Raw genomic sequence first — 14354 nt, 5'->3', positions numbered from 1 at the left:
CCATCGTATTTTCACGGAAACGTATGAACGTCTTGCTATTTCTGTCAGACTCGGTACAAAAAGTACTGAGGATGACTGAAATAGCAATAGTAGCATGACAAATACGAATGTTTCCGAGAAAGTACGATGTAAAAATTATGCACTACATCTGTATTTGCCTAGACCTGGACCTAATTTTCCCGCTAGGTCTTTATTTAAAACTTAAATCGTCAGTATCAATATCAATATAATCCGCTAGGGATATCAGATTTCTATGTAAGTAAATACTTACTAAATACAGTTTTGTTTCATTTCAGCCATGGCTAATAGAAGTCTCAAAAACCATCCTCGACTACAAAGAGTTATACTGCGAAGACAACATGGGCCCAGTTGTAGAACTAAAAGAATTCCAAGTCTGCCACACTCCAAGGGACTGGACCGACTATATCTACTACATTATCACTCTAGAAGTTTTAATTCTAGTACTTTTGATAAGTAAAGTATCTTATGATTACTGGATCTTCAAGACGGCAGGTTATCTGCCGTGGCCGGCTAATAAGATGCCGCGTCTGCCCTGTGATTGGCTGTGCGAGTGACGCGCTGATTGGTGGATATTGGTGCGATGTGATTGGCTCGCGTGGCAGGTCCATGCGTTAGTCTGGAGTCTCAGAGGCAGACCTGGCAGACAATCTGCAATGAAGCTATTTGGATATCTCAAAAACAGGACAGTATCTCATTTGTTAGACAAGTGCACTGTGATTAACTTTTGTTTATTTTTTGGTACCAATTGGTTTCATGGATTATTTAATGATGATTGATGATTTTGGACGCTGTGTTTTTTGTGGTTTAAAAAACTAATGAATAACATTGAACTTTTGTTTATGTTTTAGTGTTTTTATGGACTTATGAGTGCTTTTATGAGTGCTGCAGCTAGAAATAGCACAATAAATCTATTTTGTATAATTTTGTGTCAAATATGTAAATTATGTGTTGAAATCGTTGTAATACTATATGAAAAATGCGTATATTTTTAATCAAGTGTAGCTTTATTAAAAGCTGTAGCTATTATTATACAAATCTATACAAGTATATTGAATAAAACTTTCCCACGGGCCCAACGAATTAGACTTTTGGTTTTTTTTTTATTTGATTTTTTTGAATTTGAATTTGATTTGATTTGGATTTGAATCTTATGTCAATGCGGGAAAGACTTTTGTCATGGAAAATATTTATTCACTATATCTGTAGGAATATATGAAAAGACGATGTTATATTATATTCAAGTTATTTTGAGTTTTATGCCATGGTAAATGTTTTTTAGGTGTAGTAATGGGATTTTTTTGCCAATGAGTCTTTTGTATCATAGTACATACAGTCTGGCAAAAAAGAGTAGAAATTAAAAAGTGGCAACACTGTAGTGTCGTCCCGTTTTTCTTAGATTGATTTGAAAGGGACGACACTACAGTGTTGCCACTTTTTAATTTCTACTCTTTTTTGCCAGACTGTAACATAGGTCACTAGATAAGTTTTGCAATAGACAAATATGAAGCACAGAGGGGGCCTATCACATATACTTTTTAAAACTATATTTCCATAGACAATGTTTGGAGGGAAAACATTTACTTTCTTTTTAAATCTACTTATTAAAAAATAGATTTAAACTTTGTATGAAATGAAAATATTGTATAAAATATTCGTAACTCGTTTCTATCCCACGCCGAAATTCATTTTTTTATAAGCTGTTGGTTCCTTATTGTGTTGCAGAAAGTTTTTTGACATATTTCTGTGTTGCATAATGTTACATGGTAGAAATATCTTTTGGCAGAAATACTTTTGGCATACTGCTTTACGCATAATAATACTTTGCAGAATTTCTTTTCGCATAATATTATTTGGCAGAAAACCCTAACCTAACCCACTTAGAGAATTCTGCCAAATGAATATTATGCGAAATGACTATTATGGCAAGTATATATTTATGCGAAAGTATCATTCGACTAAAAGTTTACTGCGATGCGTGTTATGCGAAGTGTATTTCTGACAAACAATATTATGCCAGATGAGGGTAACCCGTGATGGGCCACCTCTTTGTTTCATATTTGTGACGTTTTCAACCAAAAGGTACCACATTGTCGCTTGCCGATAAGGTTGATTTCAAATGAATGCTATATGGAAATAGCTATAAAAAAATTGACAACCGACAAGAAGTACCCTTTTGATTGAGAATGACACATTTGTCTATTGCAAAACTTATCTAGTGACATTACAGTCGTCGTCACAGATATGTTAACATTTTTTCGCCTTATTACAAAGGAGTAAGGTGCAAAAGTGTATCTTTGACCTCGACTGAAGGGTGAGTTGGGGTAAGATTGAACGGGTTTTTCATGAGGGGTAAGACAACAAATCGTCCGTATGCCGAAGCATTACGGGCGACTTTTATTCTTATCCCGCATGAAAAACCCTTAACTTACCCCAACGCACCTTTTTTATTCATTGCCAATTTCTTGGTCCAATGTCATTGCGTCTCACTCTCTTATTAAGCAAAATGTGAGACGCAAATACACACTGGACCAAGATTTTGAATAGGTGGAACACCACCCTAAGCTGACTGTATCGAATTGAATGGAACAAAGTGAGGAAGTGTCACTATATGTATACATGTCATATTTTCATAGAAATGTGACATAAATGATGACATTACCACACTTAGTCATTAGCCTAGTTAGCTTTAAGTGTTTCTTTTAATGGCCAGAAATGTGACAACTTTTGTTACATAATTAAATGCTACAGTGCGTTATATGACTATATCTACTAGTGTTAGTTATCTGAGATGATTTTAAACAAAAACTTATATCTAGGTCAAATATCCCATCCATTTCTGATGTAAGTTCTTATTCTAATAAGTCTATTTTTGTACTCAAAATGATGCAACATAATGATATATCTGCTATTTTGGACCAATTATACTGAAGATTCTAAGAGGCTAAACATAACTTTCACCTAAGACATAGCTTAACTTAGCTTAAGTAAGGGCTGAAACAGACGGATTGCACTTCTCAATTTTGTTTACATTCTTTCTGCAGTCGAAATGCACTCAGTCTGTTTCAACTAGTGTTGTGCCGGCAGTAAATTACCGTTACCAGTAATTTCCCATTCAGGAAATTTACTAGTAAATTAACATTTTACCGTATTCTTCTTCTTTGGCCAACCCTCTTCCCAGCTCATCTGGGGTCGGGTCTCCTTGTACGTTTGCGTCAGAGAGCTCTGTTCTGGGTTGTCTGCGTAGTTAGCTTGGTCCCCCAAGTAGCGGGGGATCTACCTCGTCCTCTGGGTCGGTTTGGCATGTTCAGGACCTTTTTGACTACATAGTCATCTTCTCGCCTGGAAATGTGTCCGAACCAGCGTAGTCGGCTTTCCTTTATTTTTTCAGCTATTGGAGCAACTTTAAGGATCCCCTCATGTGTTCGTTGCGAACTTTGTCCAGACGTGTCACTCCACCTGCCCATCTAAGCATCTTACCGTATTCGTAATTAACAAAAAAAAATACCATAACAAAAGTAAAAACATGCCATAACCCACAAAAAACGTATTTATCGGTTTTTGCTAACGTTACTGGGAATTTACTCACCTTGGAAACATTTACTGGCAACGGCACATCACTAGTTTCAACTATAACCGTTTTGAAATGATATTGGAAATAGGTGCCATATTGAAAAATATACACTGAAATTATCACTATTTTTAGATATTTATATTAAAAAGGCTATATAGTTATTATGTATATATAAATGCAATGAAGACTGTATATTTTGTATGGATTTCGTTTTATGTATAAATATGACCAATTAAAGGGTTGATTTTATAATTATTGTTTGATTTTTAAATAAAATACTAAGGTAGTTTTAATTGTTTATTTTTCTAAACCTTACAAATAGTGTAATTTATAAATTTTATTTACCTTTTTTATGAACTATAGTTTTCTTTTTATTCTTTTTCGTAGTGTTCATTTTATTTTTGCTTTTCTTGGTCATTTTCATTTGTTTTTTATTCTTCGGTTCTCCATTCTCTGTCTTCTCTACCTTTCTTCTCTTGGCGTTTGTGTTTTTATTTTTAGTCTTATCGTCTTTTGACTCCTTGTCATTTTCAAGTTTCCTCCTGTAAATAAATTATTAATATAAATGTCAACCAAACATCCATTGACTGTGTAATGTATATTTGTTTATAGTTTCAATTCAATTCAATCTTTAAGTAGTATGGCTCCATCGATACTGTCGATGATTTCGCCAACGTCAAAGTGGGATCCACGTGGGATCGAATTAATATTTCTTGATTTTCTTCAGCCAGTGTACGGTAAATAAAATTATGGGCATCTAGCCAGACACTGTTAGAGGTAGAAATACCAAATGCTCTTAGAGCACGACGTTGTTTGGTAGTTGTTGTAGTTGACTCGTAAAACCGATAGCTGGATTTTACGAGAAGCACGTGGACTACCGGCCGTTGACTCTAAAATGGTGGTTAAACACGCATTGTGTATAATTCTCCATTCACTGCACACTAACACATTAGATTACTGTATAATAAAGCTATCGATATTACATTTTAAACAATATTAATGAGCAAAAAACAAAGGAATTAATCACGAGGCTACTATCAAGATGGCGTGCGAACCGGAAGTCCTGTTTATAGTTTAAAACACATTCATGCTTTGTATTGAAATATGACATTGATGGCACAGTACGGCGCCGGCCTTTAAGAGATAACGTTGGTTGTCAAAAGTTGACATGTGATAATCCAGTAACCACAAAACAAATTACATAGTGCAGCGCCATCTATTCCAGCTGACAAACTAGACGCCTCACCTCCAAACTAAACACAACCACAATATTTATTGTTTTATTTTCTCTTCTTAACTCTTACTACTTACTTGTCTGGCCTCTTCCCGAGAATAGTAGATATCTCGTCTCTCCTCGGAGCCTTTTTAGCGAGCTTCTTCCTCTTATTAGGGTTCTGTTTGAGCGCCAACATGTAGTCGGGGACAGCGCAGCCCGACTGTTTCATTACTGACGCGATACTGGAATTTAAGACGTGGGTGGTAGAGTTCAAAGTCGTGTGGCAAACGGTAAGACTTGACCTAGCTACATTACTGATGCGATTCATGCGATAGTGGAACGTAAGACAAGGGTCGTTAAGTTTAAAATCGAGCAGCAAAGGTTAAAAATGAGTAAATCTATTTAGTGTATTACTGTGGAATAAAGTATGTGCGGAAAGAGTCGGAAAAAGGTATTGGTTCCCTTATAACCTTATATTTCTTTCCGCACAGACTCTACAAGTTGGTCGTGGTAGAATTAAAAGCCTGTGAAAAAAAAAAATCGTCAGCCGATTGAATCGCGGTGGAAAGACCGTCAGCTGGTCACATGAACATGTTTTTTTTTTTCTTTTCACTCATCCACACTAACGTCCACGAGGGTTCATCATACATAGCCGTTAACCACTATGCGATTTTTCGCCTGGGAGGCGATTGGTCATGGAAATCTGTTCGTGGCTCGCAGTCTCTAGGGGTTATGGGAGTTTGTATAGTTATGATATGTATTTAATAAATAGACAATTGATTCACCTTCTAAGATTGGCAACGTCGTCTTGTGTGAAGAACGTGATGGCCCGCCCCTTCTGCCCCGCTCTGCCGGCGCGGCCGATCCTGGGGATTATATACATTTTATATAAAAAAAAACCGGCCAAGTGCAAGTCGGACTCGCGTTCCAAGGGTTCCGTAAATTACACAATTTTTAACAATGTACCTATTTAAAATGTGAAACGTGAGATGTCTTTAAAAAATTCGTAGGGGTCGGATCAAAAACTAAGTAATTAAGTCCGACTCACGCTTGACTGAACATTTGTAATAGGTTTTCCTGTTATCTATAGGTAAAGAGCTATTTTGTATATATTTTTCAAAATTTTAGACCTAGTAGTTTTGGAGATACAGGGGGGGAAAGGTAATTTTTTGGCTATTTTGTCAAATAACTTCTAAACTATTTATTTTAAAATTATAAAAAAAAAGTCATGTGATGGGAAGCCACAGTTGATGACCAGGTTGACGCCCCGGAAGTCGATCCCGCGACCCATCAGCTCCGTACTGATCAGCACCCATACACAACCTACGCGGAACTACGTTGTCTCGCTGAAAAGTTTAGTTATTTATATACTTTACTAATTACCTGTGTATATAGGCGATGGCGGAGGGGGGGAAGTCGTAGTTGATGACCAGGTTGACGCCCCGGAAGTCGATCCCGCGACCCATTAGTTCTGTACAGATAAGGACCCACACGCGACCGACGCGGAAGCTACGGACTACGTTGTCACGCTGAAAAATAAAGCTTTTCACCTCAGCAGGCCGAACAAGCCTACTTTCGTCACTCCCTGGAGTGAGGAAAGTGCGACTTTCCTCACTCCAGGGAGTGAAACAAAGTAGCTTTTTAATTTAGGCCATGAACTGCCACTTCATACTTCTATTACAAATTCGTTTTTATTTTTATTTTTTTTGTTTTTCTGTATTATTCTGTGTAATTCGAAAACCATTTTAACCTTTAATATGTTCTCGCTACTGAGGTGAAAAATTATATGTGCAACACGAGAGCAGTTATTATAAATCTCGTGTTTATGAGTCCCTCACTACGCTCAATATACTAACTTAGAATCACTCGCTTCGCTCGTGATTCAATTATAGAATCTTTCACTTTCTCGGGACTCAAAGTAAACACTCGCAAGAAAAACTAACTTTCCTCTCTTGTTGCACAAATAACTATTGTCTTCTTATTATAAGCATATACATAATTTGCCCTGTTAGTTAGTAGTCCGCTTATAATGACATTGAAGGGAAGAGGCAAACACGTCATACTAAGCGGATGTCATAATGCATAGTGGATTAACTTCTTATTTTTGTTAATTTTTCCAAATTGATCTTAAATTCCTTTGTGAGTGATGAGTTTTATTAACCTTGTACCAATTATCAACTTGTCACTGAGAATGAAAACGTCCTCGCAGGGAAAGACGTGGGAATGGCCACGAAAACCAGCGAATGGACATAATTTCATGAAAATAGGATTTATAGGCCATAAGCGATTTGTCACTATAAGTGAAGTCAACTTATCCGATTATGTCACAAAGAATTTTATATGAAAACCAAACTTCGCACAGTAATTACGTCATAGTAAGCGGTAGGTCAGTATAAGCGGAGTCATAATAAACTGATTCCAATCTTTGTTACTCATGTCAAATCTTTGTTACTTCATGACATGGTTAGGTTAGGTTTTGACTTTTTCGTGATGTGGCCGACCAATCATTTCATAAAATTTTAATAACAAAACTTCCGTGAGACAGACATATTAATAACGGGTCACTCACGTATTTTAAGTCGAAGTCCTCGGTACGGAGTGAAACATGTCGAGCGTTTTTCGACTTAAAATACGTGAGTGACCCGTTATTAATATGTTTAACATTTCATGAAATGGTTGATTCTAAGATCTTGCCACGACATATATAAACATTTAGGTGTTCAGCCGTTAAAGAAAATGTTATAAATACCTGTGTCTGAGTTCTGTCTGCATGTATGACATCTACATTGATTCCGTCGTATATGAGCTCCTTGAAAAGCTGCTTCGCTCGATCTTTGCTTTGTACGAACACTGAAACACACACAAACTTATTTATTTATTTTAAAAATAATTTTATTTAGGTTCTGAAAGTTTTTTTAAAGTAGCTTATAGGTACACTACGCCATTAGAGATATGAAATTTAAGAATATGAGAAGTGAAATATTTCTGATGTTATTGAATATTTCTCGTAAGAAATATTTTTATAGGAGGCTCTCAAGTTAAGACAAATCGAAATTAAACTGTTGTGCTACTACTACTACTAACATACATACTAACATACTAACATTAAATAATTTCACGGTTTAGACTATTAGTGCTTGAGAAAGGAGACCTAGGCTCTCCGAAAAATGTAGCGCGAGTGACTAAAACAAGTGAGTCTAAACCGTGAAATTTTTTAATGTTAAGACTCATCAATATTTTCCGATTATTTTGTGTAAAAAAGGGACACAATACCTAGGACGGGAGGTTTTAGTCCCTGCTGCACTAGTTGTCGAAATGCTACCAGCTTCCCGTTCTCATTGCCGCAATACAATAGTTCTTGATCTACCAGATTTGTGGCTGCATTTCTGTAAAAAAAAATACAATAATTGTACTATCGGGGACATTGCATTTATTATGTATACCCAATTCCTGACATGTAAAATAATAAACTGAAATAAATGTCATATACGAAGGAAAAAATGACCAAAACCTCCAGTGTCCAGAGCTGGAATCGAACCAGCGTACCCCGTTTACCGGACAGGTGCCTGAACCGCTCGGCTATCCGGTCACGGTGGCATGGGTCGAAATTTCCAAGTATATGACAATTCCCGAAGGCTTGTGGCGCCCAAAAAAAATGTTGTGTGTGTGTGTGTGTGTGTTTTGTGGCATGTAAAATAATATTGCTTTTACCAATAAACGTTCTGATTCTGATTGGCGGTGAATCAATTCTTACAAATTTTAACGAGCGAGCTAAACTCCACCTCCCATAGAGATAACCAATTAGGATGCATTTAGGATTCTTTATGTTAATAATGAAAAGGGTAAAAACAGGTAATGAGACAAACAATAGGTAGTAAGGACAGTTTATTAGTTGTTTTTGTTTAGGCTAAGCTTCGCCTCCCCATAAGATCATGCAATGATGATTAGAATGCATTTTGAATTCCTTATCTTAGTTTGCAAATGCCGGCCGTCACAAAGACAATAGACGGAATAAACTTTACCAGAGCTAACCTTTTTTTTTCAACACCCACATTTTTTTGTGCCATGCTATTGATCATCACTTTTATGATATCGCCTGACCGTCTGCAAGACGTTTAAACGATGTTTGCCCTTAAGGTGGTTCACCGCGAATGTCCCCGATTGTACCATCATATTATCACAATAAATATTGTTGGAAGTATTCTTACAAAGTACAAGTGACATTAATAAGCCCCGCATACTATACTGCGCTAATTAGCCCCACAACCACCTAAAATCTTATCTAATCAACAGAAAACTTAATTCAAGAATTAAAATAACATAGCTCTGTCCCACATTAATAAGTCCCCTCATATGATGTCGGCACCATTTCGCCACGGCGGGTGTATGTGTGGCGCTGAACATCGCTATACTGCGCTAATTAGCCCCACAGTCCCCTAAAATCTTCTCTAATCAACAGAAAACTTAATTCAAGAATTAAAATGACATACCTCTGTCCCACAGTAACATTAATAAGCCCCCTCATATGATGTCGGCACCATTTCGCCACGGCGGGTGTATGTGTGTCGCTGAACATCGCTATACTGCGCTAATTAGCCCCACAGTCCCCTAAAATCTTCTCTAATCAACAGAAAACTTAATTCAAGAATTAAAATGACATACCTCTGTCCCACAGTAACATTAATAAGCCCCCTCATATGATGTCGGCACCATTTCGCCACGGCGGGTGTATGTGTGGCGCTCAACATCGCTATACTGCGCTAATTAGCCCCACAACCACCTAAAATCTTATCTAATCAACAGAAAACTTAATTCAAGAATTAAAATAACATACCTCTGTCCCACAGTAACATTAATAAGCCCCCTCATATGATGGCGGCACCATTTCGCCACGGCGGGTGTATGTGTGGCGCTGAACATCGCTATACTGCGCTAATTAGCCCCACAGTCCCCTAAAATCTTCTCTAACAGAAAACTTAATTCAAGAATTAAAATGACATACCTCTGTCCCACAGTAACATTAATAAGCCCCCTCATATGATGTCGGCACCATTTCGCCACGGCGGGTGTATGTGTGTCGCTGAACATCGCTATACTGCGCTAATTAGCCCCACAGTCCCCTAAAGTCTTCTCTAATCAACAGAAAACTTAATTCAAGAATTAAAATGACATACCTCTGTCCCACAGTAACATTAATAAGCCCCCTCATATGATGTCGGCACCATTTCGCCACGGCGGGTGTATGTGTGGCGCTCAACATCGCTATACTGCGCTAATTAGCCCCACAACCACCTAAAATCTTATCTAATCAACAGAAAACTTAATTCAAGAATTAAAATAACATACCTCTGTCCCACAGTAACATTAATAAGCCCCCTCATATGATGGCGGCACCATTTCGCCACGGCGGGTGTAAGTGTGGCGCTGAACATCGCTATACTGCGCTAATTAGCCCCACAGTCCCCTAAAATCTTCTCTAATCAACAGAAAACTTAATTCAAGAATTAAAATAACATACCTCTGTCCCACAGTAACATTAATAAGCCCCCTCATATGATGTCGGCACCATTTCGCCACGGCGGGTGTATGTGTAGCGCTGAACATCGCTATTCTTCGCTGTTTGCCGTCGCAAGCCGCTAGTATCTGCTCCATTTGCTGTCTAAAGTCGGACTGCTCGTCGGCCGAGCCTTCGAATAGTTTGTCGGCTTCGTCGATTATTAGCCAACGGACTCTGAAAATAAAATAAGACTTGTTGGAAATGCGTGTCTAATCTGACAAGGGGTTAGAGTTTATAGTTTAGACAACTTAGCATACAGATATTTGCAACATTTACAATGGATTGTAATAGACTTCAAATGCTAAAATTAGTACTCACTTGTCAAGGGAAATATTTACATTATCCCTGTTAAGTAAGTAGCATAATCTGTTTGGCGTGCTGATAACAATGTCTGAAATATAATATAAAATACATAAGATCAGAAGTCTTCACAGGGCACTCAAAAGGCAATAAAAAATGTGGCAACTGCTTTTTATTCTCACCACTCCTCCTAATAGTGGCCTCTCGCTCTTTCACTTTGCTCTCCTTCATGTTCCGCACAACGCTGCATCTTAACTCCGTGCCTTCACTCAGCCGGAGCGCCTCCCTGTCGGAACAAAACTGAATCTATCATACTCTCACAAGTATTTATACCTATGCAACTTAATTTTGGCTGTCAAGGTGCCGCTGGTCAGTCATGAGCCCAAGACGGTCAATTTTTCCACTTTTCCTGTACTTCTAAATAGCGCAGACCCACCTGTATATCTGGTGCGCCAGTTCCCTGGTGGGGCAGAGCACTAGGGCCCGGGGGCCTCCTTGTGGGGCTCCAAGTGTGTGCAGGATGGGCAGAAGGAAAGCACATGTCTTTCCGGAGCCAGTTGGTGCACAGGCCAGAATTTGGCGGTCCTGTATATTAAACATCTTCCTTTAGTGACATGTTCATTCTTTAATAAGGCAAAAAATTAACCAGAATGGAAAACATACAAGAAGAGCGACATTAAATAGGGTACATATTTTACTGTGAGATGTGTTTTATTTCTTTGACACTCTTTAACCACTTGGGCGGGACTTTAACCATTAAGAGCTTATTACACTATCCTAATTTAGTGACTAACAAGAGGGACGACGCTATACGTGAGAAACGATAGGATGTATCTCTTATCGCGTCTCACGTATAGCGGCGTCCCTCTTGTTAGTCACTAAATTTAGCAGTGTAATAATCCCTTTAATCCTGATTACAAGATTTAAAAGTGTAGTGTATTGAAATATGAGGGTACATCAACAAAACCAGTCTGGATTTGTCAGGTACTCAAGCACATGTGCTCTCCCGAATTTCGGCGATAATATCACGATATAATAGTGGCAACGAGACAAATCGGTAGTAAAAGTGTTAGTGACTTTTTATGAAGTTGTAAGACTTTCAAGGAGAGGAAAGCTCTCCAAGTCTGCCAAAATAGTATGGAAAGAAGCATGTTGAATATAAAACTTAGTGATAGAATAAAACTGGAGGACATTAGAAAGAGAACAAAAATAATCGATGTAAACCACACTATGAAAAAACTAAAATGGAAGTGGACCGGCCACATGCTCCGAGACAAAAGAGAAAAATGGTCAAAAGACATCACAACATGGTACCCAAGAGACGGAAAAAGGGATGATGGAAGACAAAAAATGAGATGGGAAGACGAGTTCAGGCAGGTGGCTGGAGCCTTCTGGAGAAGACAGGCTCTGGACAGGGACTCGTGGAGGAATATGGGAGAGGCCTATGCCAAGGGCAACCAAAAAAGACGTCTGCGGAGAAAGGCTAGCAGTAAGCAGTAAGTAAGTAAGACTTGTAAGTGCAAAGTGCAAAAATGATTGTTATTATGTCAACACTAGTTATACTTTGCCTTTTAATTCAGTGTCTTAAGTGATTAGAATCTAATGTTAAGTGATAGGCGCACTTTGTATAAGTGTGTCATGACCACGAGTAAGATTTTGCGAGTTGATGCATAAGAGGCAGTCAAGTGTAGTTTCACAGTGATAAGACTGCAGTGCTGTGTAAATATTAAATAAATAAACAAGTAGGCAAAACCTGACCTCCATCATACAAGGCACGGCCTGCCTCTGCACCGGCGTTGGCTCATCGTACCCGCACTTCATCACTGTGTCCACAAGTGCCTGTTTCACATTGTACTTGGTCACAAGCTCGGAGAAGTCTTGCAGAGCCGCTGGGACGTGACGACCGACCACTTTAATGCCATGTTCATTGCGGAAGCGGTTATGCTGGAATTTATAGGGCTGTAATGTAGAACTAAGAAACATCTACCGCTGCTGCACCTCTGGTGCCTTAGGCCAACAACACAAGAATCAGAGACTGTAAAAATTGTTTTTGTCAAAAAATATTTTCATTTTTATTCTCTACCACATAAAACCTCCAATTTCAGCTACATGGACCAAATATTATATTTTATTGATTTATCATTATTTACACTGTTAAAAGATACAAGTATTGCTGATCTTTTATTCCATTGTAATGTCATAAACTTCTATATGCGGATACAAACATATTCTACACACAAAATAAATTTAAATCATTCTACAAGTTTGTCACAGATTTTCTTAAAAATAACTTGTTAATACTAACCTCTTCAATTTCCAGTTTCTTAAGCAAATTCTCTGTTTTTTCCTTCTTCTTCTTTTTCTTTCTTTCTCCCACTTTTACTCCTTCCAAGAGTTGTAGTTCCTTTTCATCGCCAGAATCTACATCACTTGGTTCGCTGCCGGCGCTTAAGTTCTGCATTTCATCTTCATCCTCACTGGGTAGCTCCTCCTTAATTTCCAATCCTTCTTCTTTTTTAACCGGTAAAGGCTTTACACCTTGCTAAAATTAAATCAAGTACATAATAATATAATTTTATCAAACAAAATAGAACACTAAAAACGAGAGGTTATAAGATGCAACTTACATTATTTTTAACACCTAAAACGCGTCGTTTGAAGGTTAGACCTTTGGTTAGTTTCCTAAATATATCGTAAGCGTCCATTTTATCAGTTTTACTGGTATTTTAATAAAACATTTCAACAAAAATCCACGTGCGAGTATTGTTGATAACTGGAAATGTCAAATGTGACAATTGTCAATTGTGACATCTATCATTTTTCCTTGACACACAAACATGGCTCAAGATGTCACTGAAGCTGTTTAAGTCATATGTTAGGCGGCTTAAATACAAAATAATTAAAAATAGGGTATTGTAAACAAACCTATTATATATAGTCAAGTTATTCAAATTAAAATGTTCTCTTAAAGACTTGATTCCTTGAAAATCAGGTACTAATTATTACGACTTTACATATAGACTTTACGACATAAGTGACATAAATGTTAACTTGAATAGTTTCACTTTATTAATTTTACCGCGCATTTAACGCGCCAAAAGCAAAACTTGTGAAAACTGGCCGCAAATAACAGGGTCAACAAAACAGGCACAGGGTAAAAACGAAATAAAAGCTCGTTATAATAGTTTTCTATTATAGTCTGTCAAGCCATTACCGTCAGTAGAAAAGAGCGGCAAATTTAAAAAAATATATGTGGGAAGGAAATTATAGGAATCCATAGAAAATATGAATTTCGCGCCTTTTCTACTGACAAAGTTGTTTGACCGTAATTCTAGGATTGGTTTGTTCATTGGCGAAATAATAATAAATAAGTATAGTTGGTCAAACCAAATTGGCAGTAAATAAGAACAAAAAAAATCTATACTCATCCTTTTCTTTTGGGTGCTAGTACTAGTGTAAGACAGATAGTATGATTCTCTTCGTCTATGTTTGAAATGAGACAGTTCTTTGACAAACTATATTTAAAATTACGAATAAAAGTTCTTATTTATATGAAAAATCTAATTTACCTACATATAAATTGAAATTGAAATCATTTATTGCATATCACATAGCAGGTACAGGTGTTCTTAAATATAAGCTGTTCATGTGACGCCCTGTTAGGGCACGGCAACATAGTTCCACATAGG

At 37.5% G+C, this 14354-nt stretch overlaps 2 protein-coding genes across 2 annotated transcripts in view; one reads left to right on the top strand and one right to left on the bottom strand.

Moving 5' to 3' along the window:
* Positions 1 to 3883, top strand: part of LOC134746300 (protein halfway) — a 45796-nt gene extending 41913 nt beyond the window's left edge. Inside the window, exon 10 of the mRNA XM_063680676.1 lies at positions 297 to 3883. Coding sequence (XP_063536746.1) covers positions 297 to 575 — 279 coding nt within the window. The 3' untranslated portion in view covers positions 576 to 3883. The remainder of the gene's footprint in view (positions 1 to 296) is intronic.
* Positions 3880 to 13439, bottom strand: LOC134746324 (DEAD box protein 52 homolog). The gene is made up of 13 exons (XM_063680721.1): positions 13293 to 13439; positions 12971 to 13207; positions 12424 to 12609; positions 11102 to 11250; positions 10848 to 10951; positions 10684 to 10756; positions 10327 to 10539; positions 8082 to 8194; positions 7558 to 7658; positions 6192 to 6337; positions 5594 to 5674; positions 4904 to 5050; positions 3880 to 4134 (listed from the first exon to the last, which is right to left on the bottom strand). The coding sequence occupies exons 1-13, from the start codon at positions 13368 to 13370 to the stop codon at positions 3930 to 3932; spliced, it is 1833 nt and encodes a 610-aa protein (XP_063536791.1). The 5' UTR covers positions 13371 to 13439; the 3' UTR covers positions 3880 to 3929.
* Between the last annotated feature and the right edge of the window lie 915 nt (positions 13440 to 14354).

This window comes from Cydia strobilella, chromosome 12 (genome assembly GCF_947568885.1).
Source record: "Cydia strobilella chromosome 12, ilCydStro3.1, whole genome shotgun sequence".
In the NCBI taxonomy this organism is placed as follows: domain Eukaryota; kingdom Metazoa; phylum Arthropoda; class Insecta; order Lepidoptera; family Tortricidae; genus Cydia; species Cydia strobilella.
Note: the sequence above shows the minus strand (reverse complement) of the source record. Positions and strands in the feature narration are given on the sequence as shown.

Bases quoted from the DNA above. Each gene is read 5' to 3' on its own strand.
- LOC134746324 (XM_063680721.1), bottom strand. From the start codon at position 13,370: ATGGACGCTTACGATATATTTAGGAAACTAACCAAAGGTCTAACCTTC. The intron at 12,610-12,970 runs GTTAGTATTAAC...TATAAATTCCAG, and splicing joins AGAAACTGGAAATTGAAGAG to CATAACCGCTTCCGCAATGA. The intron at 5,675-6,191 runs GTAATTAGTAAA...TATAATCCCCAG, and splicing joins GCCATCGCCTATATACACAG to GATCGGCCGCGCCGGCAGAG.